We start from the raw sequence: 24991 nt of genomic DNA, 5'->3' as shown, positions 1-24991 counted from the left end.
ATACAATATAGATGTGCCATGATTTGTTCAAGTGTTTTTGTGTTAAAAACTATTCACTGTTTCCACTTTCCTGCTACTACAAATTATGCTGCAGTAAACACACATGTGATAAACTTTACATAGATCAGAGTTTAAGGTTACACATTAAAAATTTTTAAAAATAGATGTTGCCAAATTGCTTTCCAAAAGAGACTGTAGTTCTGAACATACCACTAGCAATGTATGGGAATGCCTTTGTCCTTGAATCACATTTAGCAACAGGTGCCAGGGTGATGGTGTGAAGTCATAATTCATAATCGCTTTAAATTACATATCCCTGACTACTAGCGTATCTGAGCCTTTTATATATTTGTTAATATTTGGGGTTTTCTCTTTACTAAATTACCTAGTCATATATTTTGTTCATTTTAAAAATTAAATTGTTCACCTTTTCTCATCCATTTTTAAAAACTCTTTTAAAAGTACAAATGTTAGTTGGTTGTCTGTTAATTACATTGTCATATTACCAGAATTATCATTTTCTAATTGACTTTGATTATAGTCCTTTACCATTGAAATGCTTAATTTTTATGTCAAATACATTTGTCTTTTATTTCATAGTCTCTGGGTTTAAAATCTTGGTTAGATATACTCTTGTCCCTAGAATATTTACTGTTTTGTTTTAATTTTTACTGTTTAGTTTTAACTTTTACATAAATCCTTTGTCCATGTGGAATTTTTTTTTTGTATAGTGTATAAGATATTTTTTTGTATGAATAGAGTCAGTGGTACCAGCACGTCTGTGGAATAATCCATCTATTCCTACTGAATTGAAACACAAAATCTATTAAATTAAATTCTCGTAAGTTCAGGGGTTAATTTCTAGACTCAGTTTTGTTCTACCTATCTTTATACTACACGTTACAACATTGATATTATTATGGTGACTTTTCAGAATGTTGTAATGTCTGCCAATGCAAGTTTACCATTACTTTGTTCTTAAAAAATTTTGGACTATTTTCAAGTATTTGTCCATATAAATTTTAAGTAATCTTATCCAATCTCAAAACAAACTTGATAACACATCAGTATTTTATTTGTATTGCATTAAATTTACATATTAAGTTTGAATTACTGAACTTTTAATATTGTAACTTTTTAGAAATGGTATGTATATTTACTTAGATCTTATTTCATATACTTTTACTTTCTTTGTATATACCATATTCTTTTCTTATGCAAAATTTCCCCCATTCTTATTGCTTTTATCATTTATATTAATAGAATATTTCCTATTTATATTTCTAGATGTTGTGACTAAGATAAAGAAAGTTTATTATTTATTCAATATATTTCTGGTAACTAACCAATTACCCAAATCTCTTACAGTTGAAACTTTCTTCCTACCAAAGTCTCTTAGGCTTTTTAACGTATACAATCCAGGTTTCAGTAAAAAAATATAGATTTATCCATTTTTCCCAACGCATAAAAATTATTTAATTTTCTTGTGATGCAATGGTGATGCCAAATTTACCTCACTAGGTTCTAAGTCTTAATTTTGCTTGTTTGATTTCTAATATAGTTTTGCCTTTTTTTCTTTTTCTCTTTTTATTGAAGTATAGTTGATGTACAATATTATATGTCATGGGCATACAATACAGTGATGCAAATTTTTAAAGCTTATACTCCATTTTAGTTATTTTAAAATATGGGCTATATTCCCTGTGTTGTACAATATATCCTTGTAGCTTATTTTATACATAATAGTTTGGACCTCTTAATCCCCTATAGTTCTGCCTTTTTAAAATAATATTTGCTGTTGAATTTTAGTAAAACTATTCCGTCAGTTCCTATTCTACTTGGAGATTTGATTATGAATGATTATTGCATTATTCTATATTATCAAACGCTTCAGTGTGTATCTACACAGTCACATCAATTTTACATTTCAGGTGGTTGATATCGTTCCTTACCGTGAATCACCCTTGACTTCCCAGTACTGATATTGCTTTTGCTGAATTGTTGAATTCTACTTGCTAACGTTTTATTTTTAAAACACATATCTATATTCATAAATAAAACCTGGTTATAGTTTTCCTTTTATTTTTTACTAGGTTTGGTATTAAAGTTTATGCTGACTTCTTTGAAGCTATCTTTTCTTTGGTCTAAAATAGTTTAAATAACATCATCTAGATAAAACCCTGCTGAAAAAACTAGTCTTTGTCCCGTATTTATTGGTAGATCTTGAATCAGCTCTCCAATTTCTTCCACATAATTAGCGAAGTCATATTTTCCAGCTATTCTTGGTAATTTGTTTTTACCTTTTTGAGAGGAAATTATCCATCTTTCTAGGTTATCAAAATCCTTTCCTTAGAAAGACACATAGTAGTCTTTGAGAATTCTTTTAGTCCACTTATTATTTGTGGTCAAATTTATATTTATAAATTTCTTATTTTCATTTCATCTCATTTCTATTTTTTATCTTCTATTTCCTTAACTGAATTTTATTTATTTATTTTATTGATAATTTTATTAAACCAGATTTTGGATTTATTTATTCTTTTAACAATTATTTTTAAAAATTTTGTTGGAATGATATTCTGCCATTTGTAGCAACATGGATGGTCCTAGAGATTATTATACTTAGTGAATGAAGTCGGACAGAGAAAGGCAAATACTTTATGATATCACTTACATGTGGAATCTAAAAAAATAGTACAAACTAGTGAATATAACAAAAAAGAAGCAGATGCACAGACATAGAGAACAAACTAGGGGTGACCAGAGGAGAGAGGGGAGGGGAGAGGGGCAAGTTAGCAGTAGGGGGTTAAGAGGTACAAACGACTGTGTATAAAACAGATAAGCAACACGGACCTATTGTATAGCACAGGGAATTATAGCCATTATCCTGCAATAACTTTTAATGGCATATTATCTATAAAAACACTGAACCACTATGTGGTACACCTGAAACTAATATAATATTATAAATCAAATATACATCAATAAAAATTCTCATCAATTTTAATGATTATAGTTATTAATTCCCTTCTACTGTTTTATTTCAGTTTATTTGTTGCTTTATTATTGTATAAGATAAAACTTCTTTCCTTTATTTTTACGTTTCCTCCTTTATAATAAACAGATCTTGCACTATGGATTTTCACTCACAGTAGAGCTTTTTCATGCTCCATATATTTTGATATGAAGGATCTTATTGTCCATTGATCTCTAGGAATTCCCCTTTTTATTTACTCTTTGGTTCAAGGTTTATATTTGGGAGTGTTTTTCTTCATTTCTTGGTTTCTTTATTATTTTTTAAAATGCAGGAATGTGTCTTGCAAAATGTCTGCTCTTTGAACTTATTTTTCCGAAGGAATTATAATTTTTTCTAAATAGTCTATGAACATACAAAATAATTCTCTATTGGAGAACTGATTCTCCTCCTCTGTCTCTGTCTTTGTCTCTCATTTGATAGACAGATAGGTAGATAGATAGATATCAGCAATCAACCGAAGTGAATGAAGATGTAACAAAATCTGCAGGTGTCAGCTCAAATTAAACCTGAAATTTCTTACTTTTCTTCTCAAGAACCAAAAGAGGAAGTGACCGTGGCAAGGCCGTCTGTTGACTCACACATTGATCATGTACTATGTGTAACATACGTAGAATCCCTCAGAATTCTTGTGACAGTTTGAGGAGGGAGATTACAAGAAAAGACTTGACGTCTGTCTAGTAATGATTGGAATTCAGATCAGTAAATTTGAGTTCTTTTGTAAACATGACTATGGCTATTTAATAGCATGTAAAACCAGGAATTCACCCCTTACGCGTGATCAAATGCTAAATCTCATTTGACTAATAAAAGAACTGGCTCCATTTCTTCCTCTTTTCTCTTCTTTCTTTAATTGAATAAAGGATAAAATAATTTAGATTAAGCATCCTTAGGACCTTAACCAACAGCAGAAGCCTAGTTACAGACCAAATCCATTTTCCCTCTTAAGCTAAATGTTTCAGTTTCTATGAATTGCAATAATAAAGAGAATACAGAGTTTCAGAAGTTTCTGGGAAATGCCAAGCAAAAGACTGAATTAAAGTCTTATTTATACCAGCCTGAGACTTTCAAAGGGATGCTGGTCTCTCTAATCTTTTGTCTGGAGACTTCAGATGGGTCTTCTAGTGGGAAGACTCTTCCAGAAATATTAAGGTTCCCCACCGTATTGCTTGTGTAGGGGTTAGATGGTGGTGCCCTACCAGGGGAGAGTGAGCTGAACTGGCCGCTCAGAGGGATCCTCTTGTGGTTCCTTCCAGGCAATTCTCCTGGTTGGCTATGCTTCCCAACGCTGTATTTTAGTATTTGAAAAGCTCTTTCCTGCGTTCTTCCCTTTGGAGGTCTCCGCTTTTCATTTAGTTATACAGTACACTCCATCTGGCCCCCTAACCCTCTTGTATTTGCTCTGCTCTGGGCCTTTATAAATGAACTATTCCATCTGCCTCTTCTTTGTTCTGGAGAACCACCTACCTTTCAAGATTCATGAATAAGCCCTTCCCAGCTCCCTCCCCCAGGCCAGGCAGAGGGACGTGCTCCCTCCTCTTCTTTCCCTGGCATCCTCTATAAACCACCCAGCACTTCACACACACCGTCCGAAACAACGTTTTGTCCCTTCCATCTCTGTTACACTAGTGCTGAACACTCTATCTTGTACAGTGTAGATAGTAAATGACCAAGTAAATGGATGACTGAACAGACAAATGGGGTCTAAAACCTAGCATGTGTTTTGAAGGAAACTTCAGCATTGTGTTTGGTTAGAGTTGGCACCAAACTGCTTTGAAAATAAATTGAAGGCCTTTTAATTCACTGATTCTAGCTAACTACCCTTGAGACCAAGGCAGACATTAAGATAGAAGAGGACAGATTAAGGACAGATAACAGCTCACAGAAATTAGCCACAGATATGAATTTCTGAGAATCTTAGGGAAGAGGCCTGGGTCCAACAATGTCTCCTCATTTAAAAAATATACCCCAGTAATGAGCAAGTTGAATATTCCCTGGCATAATTCTAAAATTAGTTGTTAAACTAACTGGTTTTAAGCTCTTGGCAAAGAATAAGATGATTATCAAGAAGGCATCTCATGTCAAAAACAGAAATCATTCAAATGCTACAAACTTGGCTTATTTGATTCAGTACATTTAACAAAATTCTTTAGGATGTGTTAGATGAACGTGGGTTAAACGGTGTGAGGTAAGTAAATGGTTAAATATACTCATTTTATATTCATTTATGTTTAGCTGTCACAGAAAGAGTACTGCAGTGGTGTGTTCATCTTATTTAACATTTACATTAGTTACTTAAAGACTCAGAATTTATGTATACAAAATCCGTCGCTGTCACAAAGCTGAAAAAAGTGACTGTTGTAATAGATGTCAAATTAAGAGTTAAAGTTCACAGGTAGAAACACCAAGCTAAAATCCCTAAAGTAAGAGTTAACTCATATAAATATAAACACATACATTTTGATTTAAGAAAACAACTCCCTGACAGTATTACAGACCTTTTATGCTTTGAGATTCATTCCAGTTCTAAACACTTGTGATCCCAGAGGAAACCTAGCCTCACCCTCTCCTTTTACAGACGAAGTTTCTGAAGCCACCATGCAACCAGCCAACAGCTGGAGCCAGGACTGGGACGTAGCTCTGCTAGGTCTAAGTTCCTTCACTCTATCGGACCATCTGTATTTTTCACTCCTCAGACTCACTAGACAGACTTGTCCACTGGTGGGCATCACCGTAGCAGTACCTGATAAGCCAAAGCATCATAAGAGGAAGGCTGTGAGGACTGTGGGGCTGGGGGAGGAGGGCTACAGCTCTGTGAAGCACAACATGGAAACATTCAAGAGAAGGCACTCGCCATCTTCAACTCTCCAAAAACTTGTCAGTCCTTGAAGAAGGAACAGTCTGAGAATGCATTCTTCCAAAGGGAATAAATTAGTCAAGCTGGGATAAATTGGCCAAAATATCAGAGACTAGATTCTGACTTAAAATAAAGAACTCAGAATTGTCTGTTATTAGCATTAATGAGCAGAGCCTAGACCACCTGTTAAAATCCAAATAATGGATGAAGGTCAACGGAGATGACCTCCTGAGTTCCCTCTAGAAGAAAGAACCCTTGATTCGACTTCTGTCTAGTGGGTGCTATTGTGTGACTCAGCCCTGTGATTTTCAGCAAGACGCCAACTCCATGAATCATCTATACACACAAGTAAACCTTACGTGGGAGTGAGGACCACTACAAGTGAGCCTTGGAACACAGCCAGCGGGTGAGCCATCTGTATTGCTACACTCCACCCCAGTGCTGGACAAGTGTGAGTACTTAAAATAACATTCCACAAAATGTCTTCCCAAAGCATTCACGTTTTACCATTTTGCCATTATTGTTGATCTCATGGTATGTTCATCAGCAGGACATGCAGAACATCAAGAAAGAATGCAGAAATGACAAAGCAAATATTAATCACTTTTTGTATCTTGTCTCCTTCATCCTCTACTGCTTTTAGAAAAGGTGATGGGAGTTACTTTCACGGCTTAAAGAAGATTGTGAAATGAAATAATGCCTTTTGCAGCAACATTGATGGACCCAGAGATGATCATGCTAGGTGAAGTAAGTCAGACAAAGACAAATATCATATGACATTACTTATATGTGGGGTCTTAAAAAATGACACAAGTAAATTTATGTACAAAACAGAAATATACTCATGGACATAGGAAACAAAGTATGGTTACCAAAGGAGAAAGGTGGGTGAGGGATAAATTAGGAGTTTGGGATTAGCAGATACAAACTACTATATATAAAAGAGATAAGCAACAAGGACCTATTATATAGCACAGAGAACTATATTCAATGTCCTGTAATAACCTATAATGAAAAGACTATATATATGTATAACTGAATCATGGTGCTATACACCAGAAACTAACACAACATTGCAAGTCAAGTGTACTTCAATGAAAAAGAGATTGTGAAGATCAGCAAGAAAAATAAGAACTAAGAATAATTTCTTTAAGATAGTAAGCTAAGAAGCAATGGACGATCATAAGCCCAGACAATTACTTGTCGCACAGACTGTCCCTGTACAACATACACGAGAACAGCAGCTGCACTCACACCTCTGTTTTCTGTGCAGTGGAATCCTGCTATTTAAGTCTGCTGGGCACACTTGTTCAGCAATTACTATACAGTGAATTGCTTTTACATTGACTGGGAAAGAAGCTCACATGCCAGTGGCTTCTAAATAAAAATGATGCACCTGTCATCTAATATTTAGTGACACTGAATTAATTATTTCCCTACCATCTGGAATCACCTCCAACAAAGAGATTTGGTTAATGAAGGATATTTATTAACTGAGATTTAGTGAACGCAGTGAGCAATGATGACTATTTGATGATTATATTAAGCAGAGGCAATTGCTAGATTAATTTTTAAGACTATTTATTTCTGCAGTTTTTCAAAACCACATCTTTTCTATACATGAATGTTTCTGTCACCAAATGTGAGGGTTGCTTGTACCTTCCTCTTAATCTAAAACCCAGACTCATTCTGGAATGCTCTTGGAAGGGGGTGGGGAGGGGAATTGCAGAATAGATCTCTCTCGTTATTGAGTCCAAAAAATACTTGGCATCTGTTCATGAATTTATACGTTTATATTAAAACTTCTCTTCCCAAAACAAAACAAAACAAAACAAAAAAAACACTTCTCTTCCCATCTCAGAGCTATCTGAAATAAAAATAGAAAGAAAGTAACTTGAAAAGTGAATCAGGCTTGGATGGGATAAAAGCAAAACAAGTCGGGAAGAAACCCATAGTGCTGGCAAGATTATGGAGAAGGGGTCCAGAGGAGAGTGGAGCAGGGTGAGACTACAGCATGGGCTGACCCTGAGAAACTGGGCAGGAGGGAGGGGCTCAAACACAAGAGTGGGACACCTGAGACAAAGCCAGAGCCTGGAAAGAAGAAATAGGGTACTTGGAATAAAGGTAAAAGAAAGAGCAAAATTCAGACAAATTGTAAACCACCCTTTTAGCATACTCAGCCCCTACTAATGAGGAAATCTATCCAAGGTCAAGTTGTCTTAATCATCATATAAATGGTTACCATGCCTTTTCTACTTCTCTCTCATTATGTGCCCCAAATTTCCATATTTCTTTGTCCTTAAATTGCCTAAAATAATTACTGAATGAATTTCTTTACAAAACCAACCTAAGGTCACTGCTATCAATAGTTTCAAAATTCCACTGTAATGGTAACTAATAATTATGATGCAAAACTCAATAGCCAACCCTTAACACCAACACTAAATTAAAAAGACACTGTGTAATATTTGGTATTAAAAGAACTGTATTGGGGGGAGGGTATAGTTCAGTCATAGAGAGCATGCTTAGGATGCATGAGTTCCTGGGTTCAATCTCCAGTATGTCCATTTAAAAGAAATTTTAAAAAAATTTTAAAAATTAGTATAATAACTGTATTATTTTATTTTTGAGAATAAGAAACTAAACAGTGCTTCACAAATAATGAAAAATTGAAATACGTTAATCGATTACATCTCTGCATGTTTTAGTATACTATTAAACATAATCTTGTTTTATATATTGTCTTTTTGAAAACCCAATTCCAAAAGTCATACATGTGAAACTAATTTTGATCTCTAACTCTATCTCACAAATTCAATAGCCAGAGTCTGAAAAAGTTGGGTTGATACGGAATTAAGTGAATCTGAATGACAATTACTGAACAACTTCAGAAGGTTGAAAAGAAACACTCAACCTTGTCTACACTAAGCTCCTCCAGCATCGAACTGATCAATAGAATTCTTCTATGTCCTCAGCATTATGTTGGGTGTTGGAGATAAAGACGTCAACATTAGTTCATGAAGCTACTAGTCTATTGGGGGAGACAGGAAAAAAATGTCAGTAAATTCCTAATTATAACTTGTGATAAGTGGTATAAAGGTGAAGTATAGTGTTAAAGGTATAGTGAGAAATTAAACAAAAGAAACTGATTGTGATTGGGGGAGCAAGAAAGCCTCCCCTGAGAAAAGCACTTTAAAGATGTGCTAAGTGATGGAAGTTGGCCAACCAGAGGGAGAGAGTGTTCCAAGCAGGACCGAAGAACAGTTCTGAGGCAGGAGAGAGGTTGGCGAGTTCAAGGAACTGAAACCAGACTGGTGCGACTAGCCAGAAGGAGAATGGGGGGAATGACGGGGGAAATGAGTTCAGAGAGGCAACTACAAGGATTTGGGATTGACTTTAAAAAATGGGAAGACATCCCATGCTCTTGAGTTGGAAGAATGAGTATTTTTTAAATGTACATACTACCCAAAACAATCTACAGATTGAATGAGATCCCTATCAAATTACCCATGACATTTTTCACAGAACTAGAACAAATAATCCTAAAATTTATATGGTATCATAAAAGACCCAGAATTGCCAAAGCATTACTGAAGAAAAAGAATGAAGTTGGAGGAATAACCCTTCCAGACTTCAGACAATACTACAGAGCTACCGTAATCAAAACACTGTGGTACTGGTGCAAAAACAGACATATAGACCAATGGAACAGAATAGAGGGCCCAGAAATAAGCCCACACACCTACGGTCAATTAATCTTCGACAAAGGAGGCAAGAATATACAATGGAGAAAAGACAGTCTTTTCAGCAAGTGGTGTTGGGACTGGACAGCTGCATGTAAATCAGTGAAGTTAGAACACTCCTTCAAAACTTAACTCAATATGGCTCCAAGAGTTAAACACAAGACAAGACACTATAAATATCATGGAATAAAACAGGCAAAACATTTTCCGACATCAATCTCAGCAATGTTCTCCTAGGGCAGCCTATGTAGGCAATAGAAACGAAAGCAAAAATTAACAAGTGGGACCTAATTAACTCAATGAGAAGCAACTAAATGTTTTAAGCACAAAGATCCCATGAGTAGTTTTGTAGACATCCATCTCTATAGTTAGAGAATCGATGAGAGAGGAGCAAGGGTGAAAGCAAGAAGAGAATCATGAGTAAATAAAATCATGATAAGACATATATATTATATATAAATAATGTAATAAAATAAATTAATAAGGCTTGGTGGTATTGGGGGATATGGAGAGAAACAGACAGGCTCAAACTGCAATTTAGAAGTAAAATCAACATTGGCCAGAAATTTCAGAACATTGCTAAATAAAAATGGTGATACCTTCGTCTTGTTCTTGATTTTAACAGGAATTTCTTAAATAGTATATCATTATTGGCATCAGTCTGGTATTCCTTAGGAAATGTAAGACATTTGCAGCTCTCTGTAAAAGTGAGCTTGGTCTATACTTTTATTTTGGGTCTTATCTTAATCAGAAATACTCTCCTCTCGAGGACTCATGCTTGCTTTGGAAGTTGGTGCATTGAAGTGTCTTTTTCTATAGTACATGCCTCCTCGGCTACTGCCCTACTGCTAATGCCTCTTTCACAGTTCTTGAGAGGGTTTCCTGTGTATTTCCCTTACTTTCTCAACTGCAATTTACTCTTCAACAACGCCTCCTAATGTCTAACCTTATTATTCCACCAAAATTACCTTTGCCGAAGTCACCAGTGATCTACATGGACAATTTTACTTGCTCATCTAGGGAGGCAGTGAGTTAGAGCTATTTAAAGATGCTGGCCAAAGTATGCTGGTTCTGCATTACAGGTGCTAGCTAAAACAAATTTTTTTAAAAAACCAGAAACAAAAACAGATAGGAAGGACTTAAATTTCCAACAAGGGAATGGCCCAATAAAATATTATATATTTATACAATGAAATATTATGCAATTATTAAAAAACAGTACTTTAAAAGACTTTAATATTCATTAAACATTACAGCCATTGATGCTTATTCTCTTTTTCATGTCTCTTTTTTTGATATTTCACTTTTTCTATGACCACTATTAAACGATGCAGTGATAGAAGGTTAAATATATTTGACATAATCTAGAGTTATTTACCAGGACTGTGAAGAATCAAGAAAAGGGCACACCATCAGTGATGACTAACGTTAAGCCTCTAGCTTGGTTATGGGATTACCATTCCACTCCCCAATTGCCTGGTACCATGGCTAATTGAAAGTTGGCGTCGTTACCTCCATATCAATTGGCATTGGCCACAGATAAATTGCTGTGTATTTTGAAATCATAGCTATGATTCTACACCATCTGTTCTCTTCATTTTTCAAGTTAGTTGTCAAATTAAACAAGTAAGCCCTTCCTAAAAGTTGCTGGAGTTTCACATGTCGCCAGGGTAAATGAAACAGTGGTCCAACATGCTGACGTTCAGTGGAATTCTACCAGGGGAACCAAGAGAGGCTTCCCGGGAAGTGAGGGGACAAATCAACAGTTGTTTTAGTGATGATGAGAAACTGATATATTTATAATAACAGCAATTAACATTTATGCATTAGTTTTGAATGCTAGGCATATTTGCCAAGAAAGCTTTAATAGAGAAATCCTAAAAATACATTTCAACTCTGACCTGCTTTTTCCAGTTGTTCTGCTCTCAGTATTACTTTAACTAAAATTAATAAACACCTGAGACTCTGTGAAAGTACTAAATCATTCTTTGGTTTAATTATTTGATACATTGCATCTCCCCACTCCCATTTCAATTAAGAATTTCATTTTTCTGTAATATTTTCCTGTTACACATAAAGCATCTCTACCATTTCAAATACAGAAATATCAAAATATTGTTTGACACAGTTTCTGAGTCCCAACATGTAGCTATAACTTTAAAAATTACACTGCAATTCAATGAGACAAGGAGAAGAAAATGAAGTTGCTAAATCTATTCACTCTTTTCACTCTGAAGTAGAGTTTGTTATACAAGAATAAGAAAAGTTTATTTCATTTGTGTTCAATGTATTATAAAAAGGGCTCAATTTTTTACCCCTTCATGTAACCACACCCCTTGTAATGTGACTTTGCAGCTTGTATCATCAAGAGGCGGCATCTAATTCCCCACCCCCGAATCTGAGCTGGAGTTTGGGATTTGCTTTGGTCAACATAATGTGGCAGAGTGATGGCCTGTTATTTCTGAGCTGGGGTCCTCAAGAGGCCTTATATACTACTGCTTGCTCTCTTTGGATCCCTGCCTTTAACTTGAGAACAAACCAGGATAATTGCTAGAGGATGAGAGACCATCTGTAGAAGACACATTGTCCATCACAGCCCAACCTAGACCTGCCACCCTCAGCCAACATGCCAGCTGAGAAGAGACACACAAGCAAACCTAGGCAAGACCAGCAGGGAGCAAAGAGTAACCAAGCTAAGCCCAGGCTAAACTCCTAAGCTGCTGAAGCATGAGTTAAACAAATGAACACTGTGTTAAGCCACTAAGTTTGGGGGTCATTTGTTAAACACCAGTAGCTGACTACTACATCTTTTTGTCTTTTGTTTACTTATTTAGATGAAAAATTAGGAAGTAATATTAGGCAAATAAAAAATTAGACATAATTATATCAAACCTACTTTTCTCAAAATATAATTTTTTTTTCATATTTTGGCTATTGGGAATATTAACAGTACCTTTTATCGACTGAGCACCTTTTATTTACTAGGCATTTATTTTACTCCTACAGCAATCCCATAAGGTAGGAATTATCTTTATTTTATAAAAAAAGAGACTATAGTAAATAAAGCAAAGAACATGTCCAGATTCACACAGCTGGCATGGCCAAGCTGTATTATAAAGAGAGCACAGGAAGTGTGAATCCCTTTATTCTATGATAGGTCACTCTCAGCTCCACGATGAACTGTTACATTTAGGCTCTCTCTGGAGTAGTATTCCAAAAACTAGGAAAGCACATTCTCTGATGAATGACCTAGATGCTACCCCAGAAGGTTCTGAAGAATAATTTATGCATATTATATAAGCTTACTCACTTGGGCTTTTTCTCATTCTCAACAAATTTGAAATGGCAAAGATATCACAGCTACCCTTTCAAATTCTCAATTCAAGCTCTACATGCAATTACCATAACAAAAACTGAATGGAAAATTGACTCATGTAAAGTGAAAATGTCTTCCAGTATAAAAGGTCTTGTTTTATTTGAGGCCATCCTTGTTTTTTTTTAGTAGCAAATGAACTACTGATTGCCTTAATGACTATAACCTCATGATATTTAATGCTAGAAGTCAATATTTCAGTTACTTATCTGCAGGCAAAACCGTTTATTTGTGGCACTAATATAAAAATAGTCAACTTCTAACTTTTGTGGCTATGAGTTAAATATAAAATTTAACTCAAAACCACATCAACCTATGAGAAAGAAATCAATAAAATGCTACTGAATAAACCACCCATCATTCTCATTAGCCTAGCATTTATGCGTCAGGGCAATATATGCTTAGTCACAGGTGCTGATCCAGTTTGGATGCTGAAAATAAAAAGCAAAAGAATAACAGGAAATGGATTCTGTGTTGCTCCTTAATATTCACTTGACTGGAAGCCAAACCAAGGAGACAAAGCTCTGGAGTAGACAAGGAAGGACATTTTCTAGCAAGCATTTTCCATTTCTCCTACCACATCTTCCAAAGCATTCACTGAAGGCAAGAAGTTACACACCGGACCTAAAATCAACCCCTAAGACTACATGTCTATTTTCTTTTAGACTAGTCTATGAAGATTTGAGTGATGGCATCTGAAAATTAAGAAATAGCGAATGACTGGATGCCTGGCTTAATTATAAATAACCCAGAGAGTTCTGGAGTCATAAAGCATACTTGTACTTAACTGTACATTACAACTGACGTTTTAATAATTTTATTCATTTGAATATCACATTTTCTACAAAACTGTATTATAGATTATATTACCTTATACTGCAGCAATATAACACAATAATATGTGGTTAAATAAATCAACTAAAGTAGAGATCAGTGAGATGTTTTTCCAGAGGATTCTGTCAGGTAGAAATACTTGTGGCAGCAATAAAACCTGAGTGATAAATATTTAAGCATAATTTTCTGATTTAAATAAATAGATCATATGGCATTTCAGGGCCTAGATCAGTCTCTGGGAACAACAAGACAATAAAATTCACAAATCACTGGAAATTTATAGCAACCAGTTTTCTAAAGTTTTAAGAGATGAATTAAAGGAGGAATCATATGCACTGGTTAGTTTTATGGTTATGATTATTATTATTAGTTTAATTCAGAGTGGAAGAAAAATCTGTGACCCAAATGATCAAAGTAGGTAATGCCCATACGTTTAAACAAGAGTAAGTCAGAACGGGCATAACCATGAACACTCGAATATGTTAATGATTGGACGCTGTCAACATCTCCTTGAGCCATATAGTTCATGAAGAAAAGCGATTTGGTTGTTCTTTTTTCTTTTCACTAAATGTACAGTATCTTGAAGAGCCCAGATCATTTTCATATCAAATGGAGAACTTTCACACTAGCTGAAACATCTTAGGTCCTTGTGAGGATTTGCTAATATGTGTGCCCATGTCATCTTAAATGTCACTCTTGAATGAACTGAAATTGACAACATTTTAGCTACAAAGTGTCAGGAAAACTGTGGCCTGGGTAACAGTTGCCACCGGATGCTTCTCTCTCACAACTGTGTGATATTTAATAATAAAGTTCAGTGGGGAACAAGTTTAACGCTGAAGAAGTCAGTTTTCAAACTTAAGTTAGTGAGGGCTTGAATGACAGCATAAAAAATAATGATAATTTTAAAAGCAAACTAAATTCCATGATCTGAGATAATTACTTAAAAATATTGAATTCAAATCCTGAAGTCCCAATTTATCCCTCCCCACACCTTTCCTCCCCGGTAACCATAAGTTTGTTTTCTATGTTTGTGAATCTGTCTCTGTTTTGTAAATAAGTTCATTTGTGTCCTAAATAGATAAACAACAAGAACCTCCTGTTGTTGGAACTGTATTCAATATCTTGTAATAACCCGTAATGAAAAAGAATATTAAAAGGAATATATATGTATAACTGAATCACTATGCTGTACACCAGAAATTAACACATTGTAAACTGACTTTGCTTTAGTATAAAAATATTGAATGCTATTATGAAGCAGATGTTTACATATGCCTTTCTATTTGCTTCTTTTCATGAATGCAATGAAGAACTATTATTTTATTATTATTATTATTATTATTATTATTATTATTATTATTAATTAGTTAATGGAGGAACTGGGAGTTGAACCCAGGACCTCATGCATGTAAGCATGTGCTCTACCATTGAGCTGTATCTACCCCTCTACCACCAAGTAATATTCTTATATTCACAAAGATCTAAAGTAAAGACCTGGGCTCAGAGTTCAGGAATGAAGATCACTTTGTGGAGCCCCTGTCAAATGGCCTTTTACTCAGGTGATGTTCAGAGCCTAGTTGCTGTGTTGACCTTTGGTCATACAACCAGTTTGCTTGGCTGCATCACTGCTGGGAAGGCTGACAGTCTGAGGAGAACCATCACCAGAGTGGACGCTTCACCTTTTTTTTACTGCTGGTAGTGGCCACATAGCACCTACAATAATACTGAAGGAACCTCAGGAAAATCTCCCAAGGAAGGGAGGTTTAAGACCACACCTGTGGAAACAGAGAACCAGAATGCAGACCTCAGCTGCGGGTCTATTCTTTAACCACAACATACACCTTCTCCCTCTTGCCTCATGGGCTACACTGTTAGAGAGCCCGGTCCAGGGATCCTTGAGTGATGCTCAGCTGACTGGCCAGCCAGGAGCGGGGCTGTTGGACGGGGTCATTCCTGTATGTCTACCTGATATACCAGCACGTGGCAAACGTGAAGAGCGCTGTCCTCTGGGAGGGTCCCGCCAGCATGAGAAATTAATCTTTGACAGAAAGAACCATCCCTTCAAGTAAGTTTCCTTTCCAGACTCTCCTGGCTGAATTGTGTTGACCAGGGTGATGAGGTATGAGTTTCTGCCCTGTCATAAGTTGCCATAGACTCAGGAATATGCTTTCAGATCAGATCCTCTATACTTTTTCAAGCTTCGTGGGTTCTTCTGCAGACCAGGACAGCATGTCAACACGCTGAGGAACCCGAGATAGTCGGGCTGGAGTTCAGTGGGCCTGAAAGCTAGCTTTCTAGCCATAAAGAAAAGCAGCAGATTTCTCTACTTGGTTTATAATGGATTATAGAAAGATTAACTGAAAACCATCAGATAGTGTTTTCTCATTGACAATTGATAGAATTTTTTTTCCAGTCTTTAGCCATGTGACTTTGGTACATATATCTCAGAACAATAACAACCCTCTGAATTATTTTATTTTGCAACTAGTGAATTGTGTCATTTGTAACAGTTAAACTTAAAACACAGTAAAGGCCACAATAAGGTGTTAAAGAAGAAAATTAAGCCTTATTTTCATTATTTTCATTATACTCAGCTTTCCACAAAGACTTGAAATTCAAATGAGACTTTCTTTATTCAGAAAATAAATTATGTTGTAAGCAGGCCAAGAATCTCATTCTGGTGTCACATAAAAATGAGTGCTTCACATGAAAAGATGCTCAACATCACTAGTTATTAGAGAAATGCAAGTTAAAACTACACTGAGGTATCACCTCAACACCAGCCAGAATGTCCATCACTAAAAGGTCTGCAAATGATAAATGCTGGAGAAGGCGTGGAGAACAGGGAGCCCCTTCTACACTGTGGGTGGGAATGTAAACTGGTGCAGCCACTATGAATAACAGCATGGAGATTCCTTGAAACACTAAAAATAGATTTACCATATGATCCAGCAATCCCACTCCTGGGCATATATCCAGAGAGAACTCTAATTTAAAAAGATTCATGGACTCCAATGTTCACAGCAGCACCGTTTACAATAGCCAAGACGTGGAAACAACTAAATGTCCACCGACGGATGATTGCATTAAGAAGCTATGGCACACAGTATAAACAATGCAAATTACTCAGTCATAAAAAAGAATGAAATAATAATGCGTTTGCAGCAGCATGGATGGACCTAGAGATTATCACACTAAGTAGACCTGAGCTAGGGGTCTAAGTCACTCAGACTGAAAAAGATAAATATCATATGGTATCACTTATATGTAGAATCTTAAAAAAAAAATGACACAAATGAACCTATTTACAAAAGAGAAAGACTCACAGACAGAGAAAACAAACTTATGGTTACCAAAGGGGGAAAGGGGGTAGGATAAATTAGGAGTTTGAAGCTAGCAGATAAAAACTACTATATATAAAAGAGATAAACAACAGGGTCCTAATGTTTAGCACAGGGAACCACATTCAATATCTTGTAACACCCTATAATGAAAAAGAATATATAGACAATATATGTATAACTGAATCACTATGCAGTACATCAGAAACTAACACAATATTGTAAATCAACTATACATCAATAAAAAAAAAATCAATGAGTGCATCACATACTTTTCTTATTAAGCTAATCTAGAAACAAATTATCTAATCTAGAAACAAAAACATGATGGCAATTATTTAATCTTATGGAAAAATACATGTGGTCATGTATCATAATATGCAGCAGGTAATACTGAAAAAACTCAAACATTCAATTTATGGTAAATAATAATCAATGTAGAACATATTTTTTAACATACGGCTTATTATCTGAATTTTATGTTTGACTATAAACCATTTGAATTGTTATTCTCATTCAATATATTATCTTTTCTATTTGATATTTTATTTATTCCTGATTTCTCAACCATATTCTCCATAAATATTTCCATCTCATGGTGAAATTGATTATTTGAGGGCAATGGTTAATAGCTATGAGGAATTAGAAGGGAAATCTTTGAAGCCAAACATATTGAGTGTTTTTCTATACCTCATAGCCTGTGAGAATCTATTTACTACTGAGCAGTACCAACTTGTGCACATAAAATATCAAAACAACCACTAAGATTTTCATGAGATGGCAACTTTAAATTACAGAGAATATATCTGTTTCCCTTGCTTATTCTCTCTTATTCCTCCAGGTAAAGTCTTACTAATAAAACAGGAATATGTGTAAATAAAGCATTTATTTACAGCCATGGCGTTGCAATGACTGTTTTTCTAAAGCAAAAATATTCAAGAGATTCCTAAGAATGGAGACTCGCTTTAAAAAAAATAGTCATCCCATGATGGACTTCAATTATATGATCATTATACAGCCGTTCTTTCTTCTCCCTCACAGTTCTGTGAGGAAAAGCAACAAGCAAGTAGCTTACAACATGTGTAATTTGTCTTATAATTATAATAGATGCTCATTCTGTCTACAAATACTCATTGAAAAAGCAAATAACTGATGATTTCCCAGAAAACTTCAACACAGGGCACGCAGTCTAATTTGAGATTATCTCTTCCCTTTTCTAGCCTTCCTTCTGGCTGTCCAATTACATGACATTTGACAAAACAAAGGAATGGTACTCTTTTTGTTCTATTTGAAAAGAAAACCAGACATATGAAATGGAGAATGCAAATGACTGTGTAAAGGGAAATTTTAGAAACTAAGACACTTTTTTTCTCTGTACTCACAGTACGAAGCTGTGAGTTTGTAAAACAATGATTGCACGAATGGAGGAGTTAAGTGCTCTCCTCATTTTATTTTATTTTATTTTATTTTATTGAGTTGTAGTCAGTTTACAATGTTGTGTCAATTTCCAGTGTAGAGCACAATTGTTCAGTCATATATGAACATACATATATTCATTGTCACATTCTTCTTAACCGTGAGCTACCACAAGATCTTGTATATATTTTCCTGTGCTATAGGATATAATCTTGTTTGTCTATTCTATGTATACCTGACAGGTATACATAGAATAGACAAACCCTCTCCACATAGGTTTTCTTTACCTCTGAGTCTGGTGCACGGTAACCTGACTCTCTATAACCCAGTCTGCGATATTGCTCAATCCTTGTGGATTTCCTACACGTTGCCCCTACCTTTTAAACATTCTCTGTATTAAACTTTTTCACATCATTCTCTTTTGAGTGTCCCAATCCCTTTTCTACTGGGCTTTGACTGGTACAGTTAGTTCAACTTACTTATTTCCTCAGGGAAAATTCCACTGATGAACTGGGTACATGTATAAACAAAGGATTAATTTAAAGACTTGGACACTTTAGTGAGTGCATCAATGATGTTATAGCACAAAAATACAATGCTTAATAAACATTAGAATCATTTCTGTATCAATGGAATGATTTCACTAGAAATGTGTCGAAATAACTACCATCCAAACAAGTTTAGAAAGATTTCTGATTTCATCACTGTGTTGTCTACCGTAAGTGAAGCAAGTGTTTTAACTTACTTCTCTATAATCATTAAATTGCTTTTATGGAAAGCACAAAAACAAGTTAAATATTCCACTTCAAAATATTTTCAAGAATACAATTTATTACTATATTATTACAGACAAATATGTAAAGAGAGATCTTTACCTTTTCACCAATTTCTCCTTTGCTGCCTTCAAAACCTTGCTCTCCCTGCAGAAGAAGATTATAATGTATGTAATGATAGGAATACTGTTTTTAACACATATAATTATTACAGTAATAATAATGGCTTCTACTATTGAAAAAAATCAATAATTGTATAAATTAAAACCATTTATCAAATGTAAGCTTTAAACCAATATTATGTTACACAAAATATAAACACTTCCAGGGTAAAAGTTATAGCTTCACTACTTCCAATGCAATCCTATCTCCATAAGCATGAATTTCTCCATCTATAGTACCTTTCTCATAGGTGTTTCAAGAATTGAATACATCGAATACTAAGTTAGCCACTATTGTTATTATTACCATCATTATTTATTTTACCGGATCCAGTAGAAACATCCTTCTCAAGCTGACTTCTGTGGAATACCATTCCAGGGAGAGGTGTGTGATGAACAAGGTCAGAGTTCCAGCCACAGCTCTGACACCAGCAGGATACTCTCTGCCACCCAAGCCTCCTGCCTCTCCATCACAGAAAGGGGACTGGCTCTCAACCATCGTATTTATTCTGAAAGGTATGAGCCCCCTTTCTTCAACTAAAATCTCTCTGATCTGACAAGCTTATTTTCCCACTTAATTCTGCACAGATATTTATGGTACTCATGTTTCATTCATATATTCAACAAACACGCACTCATGACAATGTAGCCAGCAAGAGAGTGTTGAGGATCGGACACACCCCTCCGCCTATAAGAGGCACTCAGTAAACATTTCCTGAATGTATCAAAGCCAGAGATGAAGGCTTTCTTATCTCCAGTTTTTTCTGCAGTGCCTCAAGCAAGGTGACACTTAGTAGAATTAAAATTCATGCATTAGAAAAGGAATGCCAGCCTTTTACTCTGTGTATCATCTCTGTGTGTATATTATACATGTAATCAAATACATGAATATGTACAAATACACACACATGATTAAATGATTACTTCTGCTTCATCTACCTTCAGAAAAATTACCAGGAAAGAAAGTAAGTTAGCACTGTGGCTTATTTGCCACTTATTTGCATGGTCTTTTTTTTTTTTCCTACCATTTTTTCTAAAGTACAGACTTCAACTTGATCTATTAATTCAAGCTGACACGAAGCTGCTAAATGCCCCCAGTCCATCAGCCACAGTGTCAGCAAAAAGCAGCCACCACAAACAGCTGCTGGAAAGTCCAAAACGGTTTCCCAGCAGATAAATCTACCCATCCCTTGGCTTGCAACTCACTCACAGATGCAGCGCATGCTGGATCCCTGGGTTTTGTCAAGAACTGCTGTGAAGAAATGCGGAAGCTTGGCATTTCATCACTGCCTGTTCAATTTTATCTTTATCAAGCGAGTAAAGGAAGACTTTTCAAAAGCTGTTCACTACATATAAGAACATAACTTTTTTAATGGTAATTTCCAGCTACAGAGAAAAACCTCGATTCAACAGTAACTTCTGACTCCCTGAGGCTAAGATCTGTAAAACTTTTCCAGAAAGTAGAAATGACAGGCCTGGCTTTGGTGGCCATCTAATATCGCATCAACAACGCTCTCCCCTGCAGTGGGGTTATCTGGGTGGTATCGTGACAGCTGGCCCCACCTGAAAGGGCTCCCCATTCCTTCAGGAAACCAGAATAAATAAACAAATGTGTTTCCAATAATGCTGGTCACATCCAACCCTAGTCCTTCTCAGAGAAATCAGCCCTTGACAGTAAAGGGGTGAAATGAAGTTCACCTTGGTAAAGAGAAAGATTCTAGGCACCGAAAGAAGCACTTTAGCCAATTAAAGATCCTTATTAATTATGAATTTATTATCCTGAAAGAGATTATTTGGAAGAGATTAGTTGTAGCATTTTTGTACTGTTTAATACGTCATGCCATTGTAACTATTACGTTTAGCTCAATCTGGGCTATACAAAAAGGAAGATAGAGAAATAACTACAGACAGGCAAAGGCAGTGAAGCCTGTTCCAGTCTTCATTTTAGACTCGTAACACTGAAAACATTTCCAGAGCAGGCAGGAACACGCCCAGGGCTCGCAGAGAGCATCGCTGCCCGCTGCCCCGGAGAAGCATGTGGCTAAACCTCTCTGACAACGCTCTCCCCTAGAGTAGCTCCTTTGAGAAGGGACCGCTTCCATGGGTTGTCTTTGGAAAGAAAGATCAGGTGGTGGTTGATTCAAGGAATCTAGTGTCATCAAATACATTTTCTGAATCTTCACTCTACTATGTGCAACTTTCAAGACGTTAAAATTCTTAGCTAATATGAAACATTAAAAACTCTTTACCTTTTGACCAGGTAAGCCTGGAGCTCCACGTGGACCATTTTCACCCTAAAAGATGTACATGGGATACATTTTATTAGCCGTGAAAAACATGTGAATAAAGACATTTTTGTGGTTTTTAACAATTAACTCTAGGGTTGTGGGGAAAGGTAGCCTAATGCTGAATGTTAAAGTGCAAGGGCTTTGCACACATCTCACACCTCCCAACTCCAGAACCAGTACTTTTGTTTAGAAAATAAGAAAACAAAGGCTCTGAGAGATTCGGTAACATGCTCAGGGTCACCCAACTAAGGGCATCACCTAAGATTTGAATTGTGGTCTCTCTGAATGCACAGCCCGTGTCTTCCCACGTGCTACTTAGTGTCCTTGATTTCATTTTCTCTCTTTCAGACGTCTAGGTGAAATGTCAAAGCCCGACACAGGCTTTCTATGGGCCAGGCACTGCTCTCACACAAACCTATCCAGATGGTTTACGGTCAGGAGACAGAACTGAAATTCCAGTTTACACACTTCATCTCTGCACACCTAACCAGCCCCCGACACTGTCTCATGGAAAAGAGTTAATTCTAGCTTGTAAGTGAGTGATCGCTTATCTAAAAACTATATACATACATATATACATATATATTTATATGTGTGTAATATAGAAATATATATTTTAATGTGTGCAATATATATGTACTATATTTATATTACAAATTATAATATATAATATCATAACTATAGTGTTAATAAATTTAATGTATTTATAATATATTTTGTATAAATAATATATAAATATGCACTTAATGTATTTATTATATATTTATATATAAATAATATATACACTTAATATACTTACGATATATTATCTATTTATATACTATTTTTATTTATATATCTATTTATATACTATTTATATATAAATAATATACACATTTAATATATTTACATTTACATTTAATAAATGTATAATATATATTTACAGAAAAATAGTTTATAAATATACATTTAATAAATTTATAATTTATTTATATATAAATATAATTTAATATATTTATAATATATTTATGTGTTTTAGATATATAAAGCACATATATTTTCTTGCTTATTTCTGTTGATTGCCTTTAGATCAATTTTGAAGACATGCCCAGTGCCATTTTGCTTGAAACAATTCCTCAGGAGAATTTCCAGTTCTTTCCATTCATCTGGTTCCTGTGTTGCGTACAAAGGTTTTCAGCAGACGCCTATCAGTTTCCATGGCTGGAATTCACGGGCCATCTCTTTGACAAGTCTGGTTTGCAAATGGCACATGATCTAGAATGAGATACTCCTGGGAGGATGTGCACATTCCCCATGGAGCCTTAGGAATTCAGCTGCTTAAAGGAACTGACTTTGGCTCCCAACTTTCCAGGTTTAGAAAGCTCAAAATAAACTAACAATTCTATTCACTTACTTTATCCTTAGCAAACATAAGTCTTAACATATTTTTATTAATTAATTATTTAATTGTTAAATAATAAATTACCAAATTATTAAAATTAATGAAATAATAATTATTTGTTTAAATAATAACTTTATAAGACAACAATTTTTTAGGCATTACCTACAATGAAGTTAGATACCCCATCTTAGAATTTTTTTTAAAATGAACTACAAATATATGAAGATAAAAATGACATCTTCATATTTTAAAATAGTAATAATGTATTCTGTTTCAATCTAAAGAGATTCTTCTTATTGCATTAATTAATACTTTTTTTGGAAATTTTAGTCATTTTTTTTCCCAGAAGTGTGCTGCTCTATACATACATTCTTACTTTAAAGACCAAGGCTTTTCTTTGATTAAATTATCTGTGTTCCACAGTATAACAGGCTATCACGACAGACTATTCTGAACACTAAAGGCAAAACTTTGTTGCTAAGTGTAAGTCAGTATTGAAGCATCAACAAAATACAATGTACTCATCTATGTAATGAATATACTTCTATTAGTTTAAAAATTGTTACAGTTCTAGACCCCAGGCATCACACAAATACATTAGAAATTTCCCATTTCATTTGATAAAGTGATGGTAAAACACATTAGTTTTTTGACGCCAGGAAACATCCTAGGAAATTGAGCTGCTGTTACTCATCGCAGAAGTATGTCCACTTGTCCATAAGGAGCTGAATTATTTTCACTGGTTGGTCCAATATAATGTTTTATCTCATATTACAAGTTACACACGATCACAAGATACGGCGTGTAATCCGGTAAAGTACACGGATACAGTATACACTGCCAAAAATACTTTTTGCAAAAAAGAAAAGCAGTTTCAGTAGCTCCTTCTCCTCTCCTTTGCTTGCAGCGTGCTCCTGAGTACCAGGTGCCCTGAGGACTGGCATCTAAAAGCCCACCCAAGGGATACATCAGGTTAGAGTTACATCCACTGTTGACTGGGTACCAAAGGTCTTTAATGCTGTGATAGGAAGGATGTTTCTCTCTTTAAAGGATACAGGTTTTACAATTGTTGTAGTTAAAATGTGCTTTCCTATGGCCAGTGATAATTGGTCCTTAATTAAAAATTTGTTTTGTAAACACAATTCTAATCTCCACAATAACCCAGTGGATACCATTGGTTACTCTCATGGGAAGAGTTGGTTTCACATGACACAACAACACATGGAAGATTTTGAGATCCTCGGAAACTTTTGAAGCTTAAAGTTTGCAACTTGGATATTCAGAAATCTATTTATTTTCTTCTCATAGATTTTCTCAAAGTTACCGGAGATGTCCTCCCTAGAAACTTAACATCTTAAATCATGTCATTTTTCTAGTCCCTGAGGGATAAATTAGCATAGTTGTTTCTGATTCTATCTCAAAAAAAAGTTATTATGGAGCATAACAACTGAAGGGGAATATAGTCTTAAAGAGCAAACTTTTAGGGGGGAGGGTAATAGCTTAGTAGTGGAGTCCTGGGTTCAATCCTCAGGACGTCCATTAAGGGGGGAACGAAAAAGAGCAAAATTTTGCATAACAGATTAACAGACTATGGTGTTTCTCTCAAGACTTTATCTAAAACCTAATTTATGTCAACAGAACGAGCGCTTCTTTACTCTGAAGCACAGTTTCAAAGTGCTGGTGCCCCATGAAGCTTGGGGTTGAACTGGATTCTATCAAAAAAATAAATGCCAGCTGAAAATTACCGGATGAGCAGACATCAGCTGTGTGTGTGTGTGTGTGTTTTT

General features: G+C 35.3%; 1 protein-coding gene across 5 annotated transcripts in view; it reads right to left on the bottom strand.

Annotated features, from left to right (window-relative positions):
* Window positions 1–24991, bottom strand: part of COL19A1 (collagen type XIX alpha 1 chain) — a 319412-nt gene that overhangs the window by 213214 nt on the left and 81207 nt on the right. For all 5 annotated transcript variants that reach the window (XM_010975277.3, XM_031455936.2, XM_031455935.2 and 2 more), the window contains 2 exons: window positions 21785–21829; window positions 19477–19521 (listed from right to left, as the gene is read on the bottom strand). In XM_010975277.3, coding sequence (XP_010973579.3) covers window positions 19477–19521; window positions 21785–21829 — 90 coding nt within the window. The remainder of the gene's footprint in view (window positions 1–19476; window positions 19522–21784; window positions 21830–24991) is intronic.

Source organism: Camelus dromedarius, chromosome 6 (genome assembly GCF_036321535.1).
Source record: "Camelus dromedarius isolate mCamDro1 chromosome 6, mCamDro1.pat, whole genome shotgun sequence".
NCBI lineage: Eukaryota > Metazoa > Chordata > Mammalia > Artiodactyla > Camelidae > Camelus > Camelus dromedarius.
Note: the sequence above shows the minus strand (reverse complement) of the source record. Positions and strands in the feature narration are given on the sequence as shown.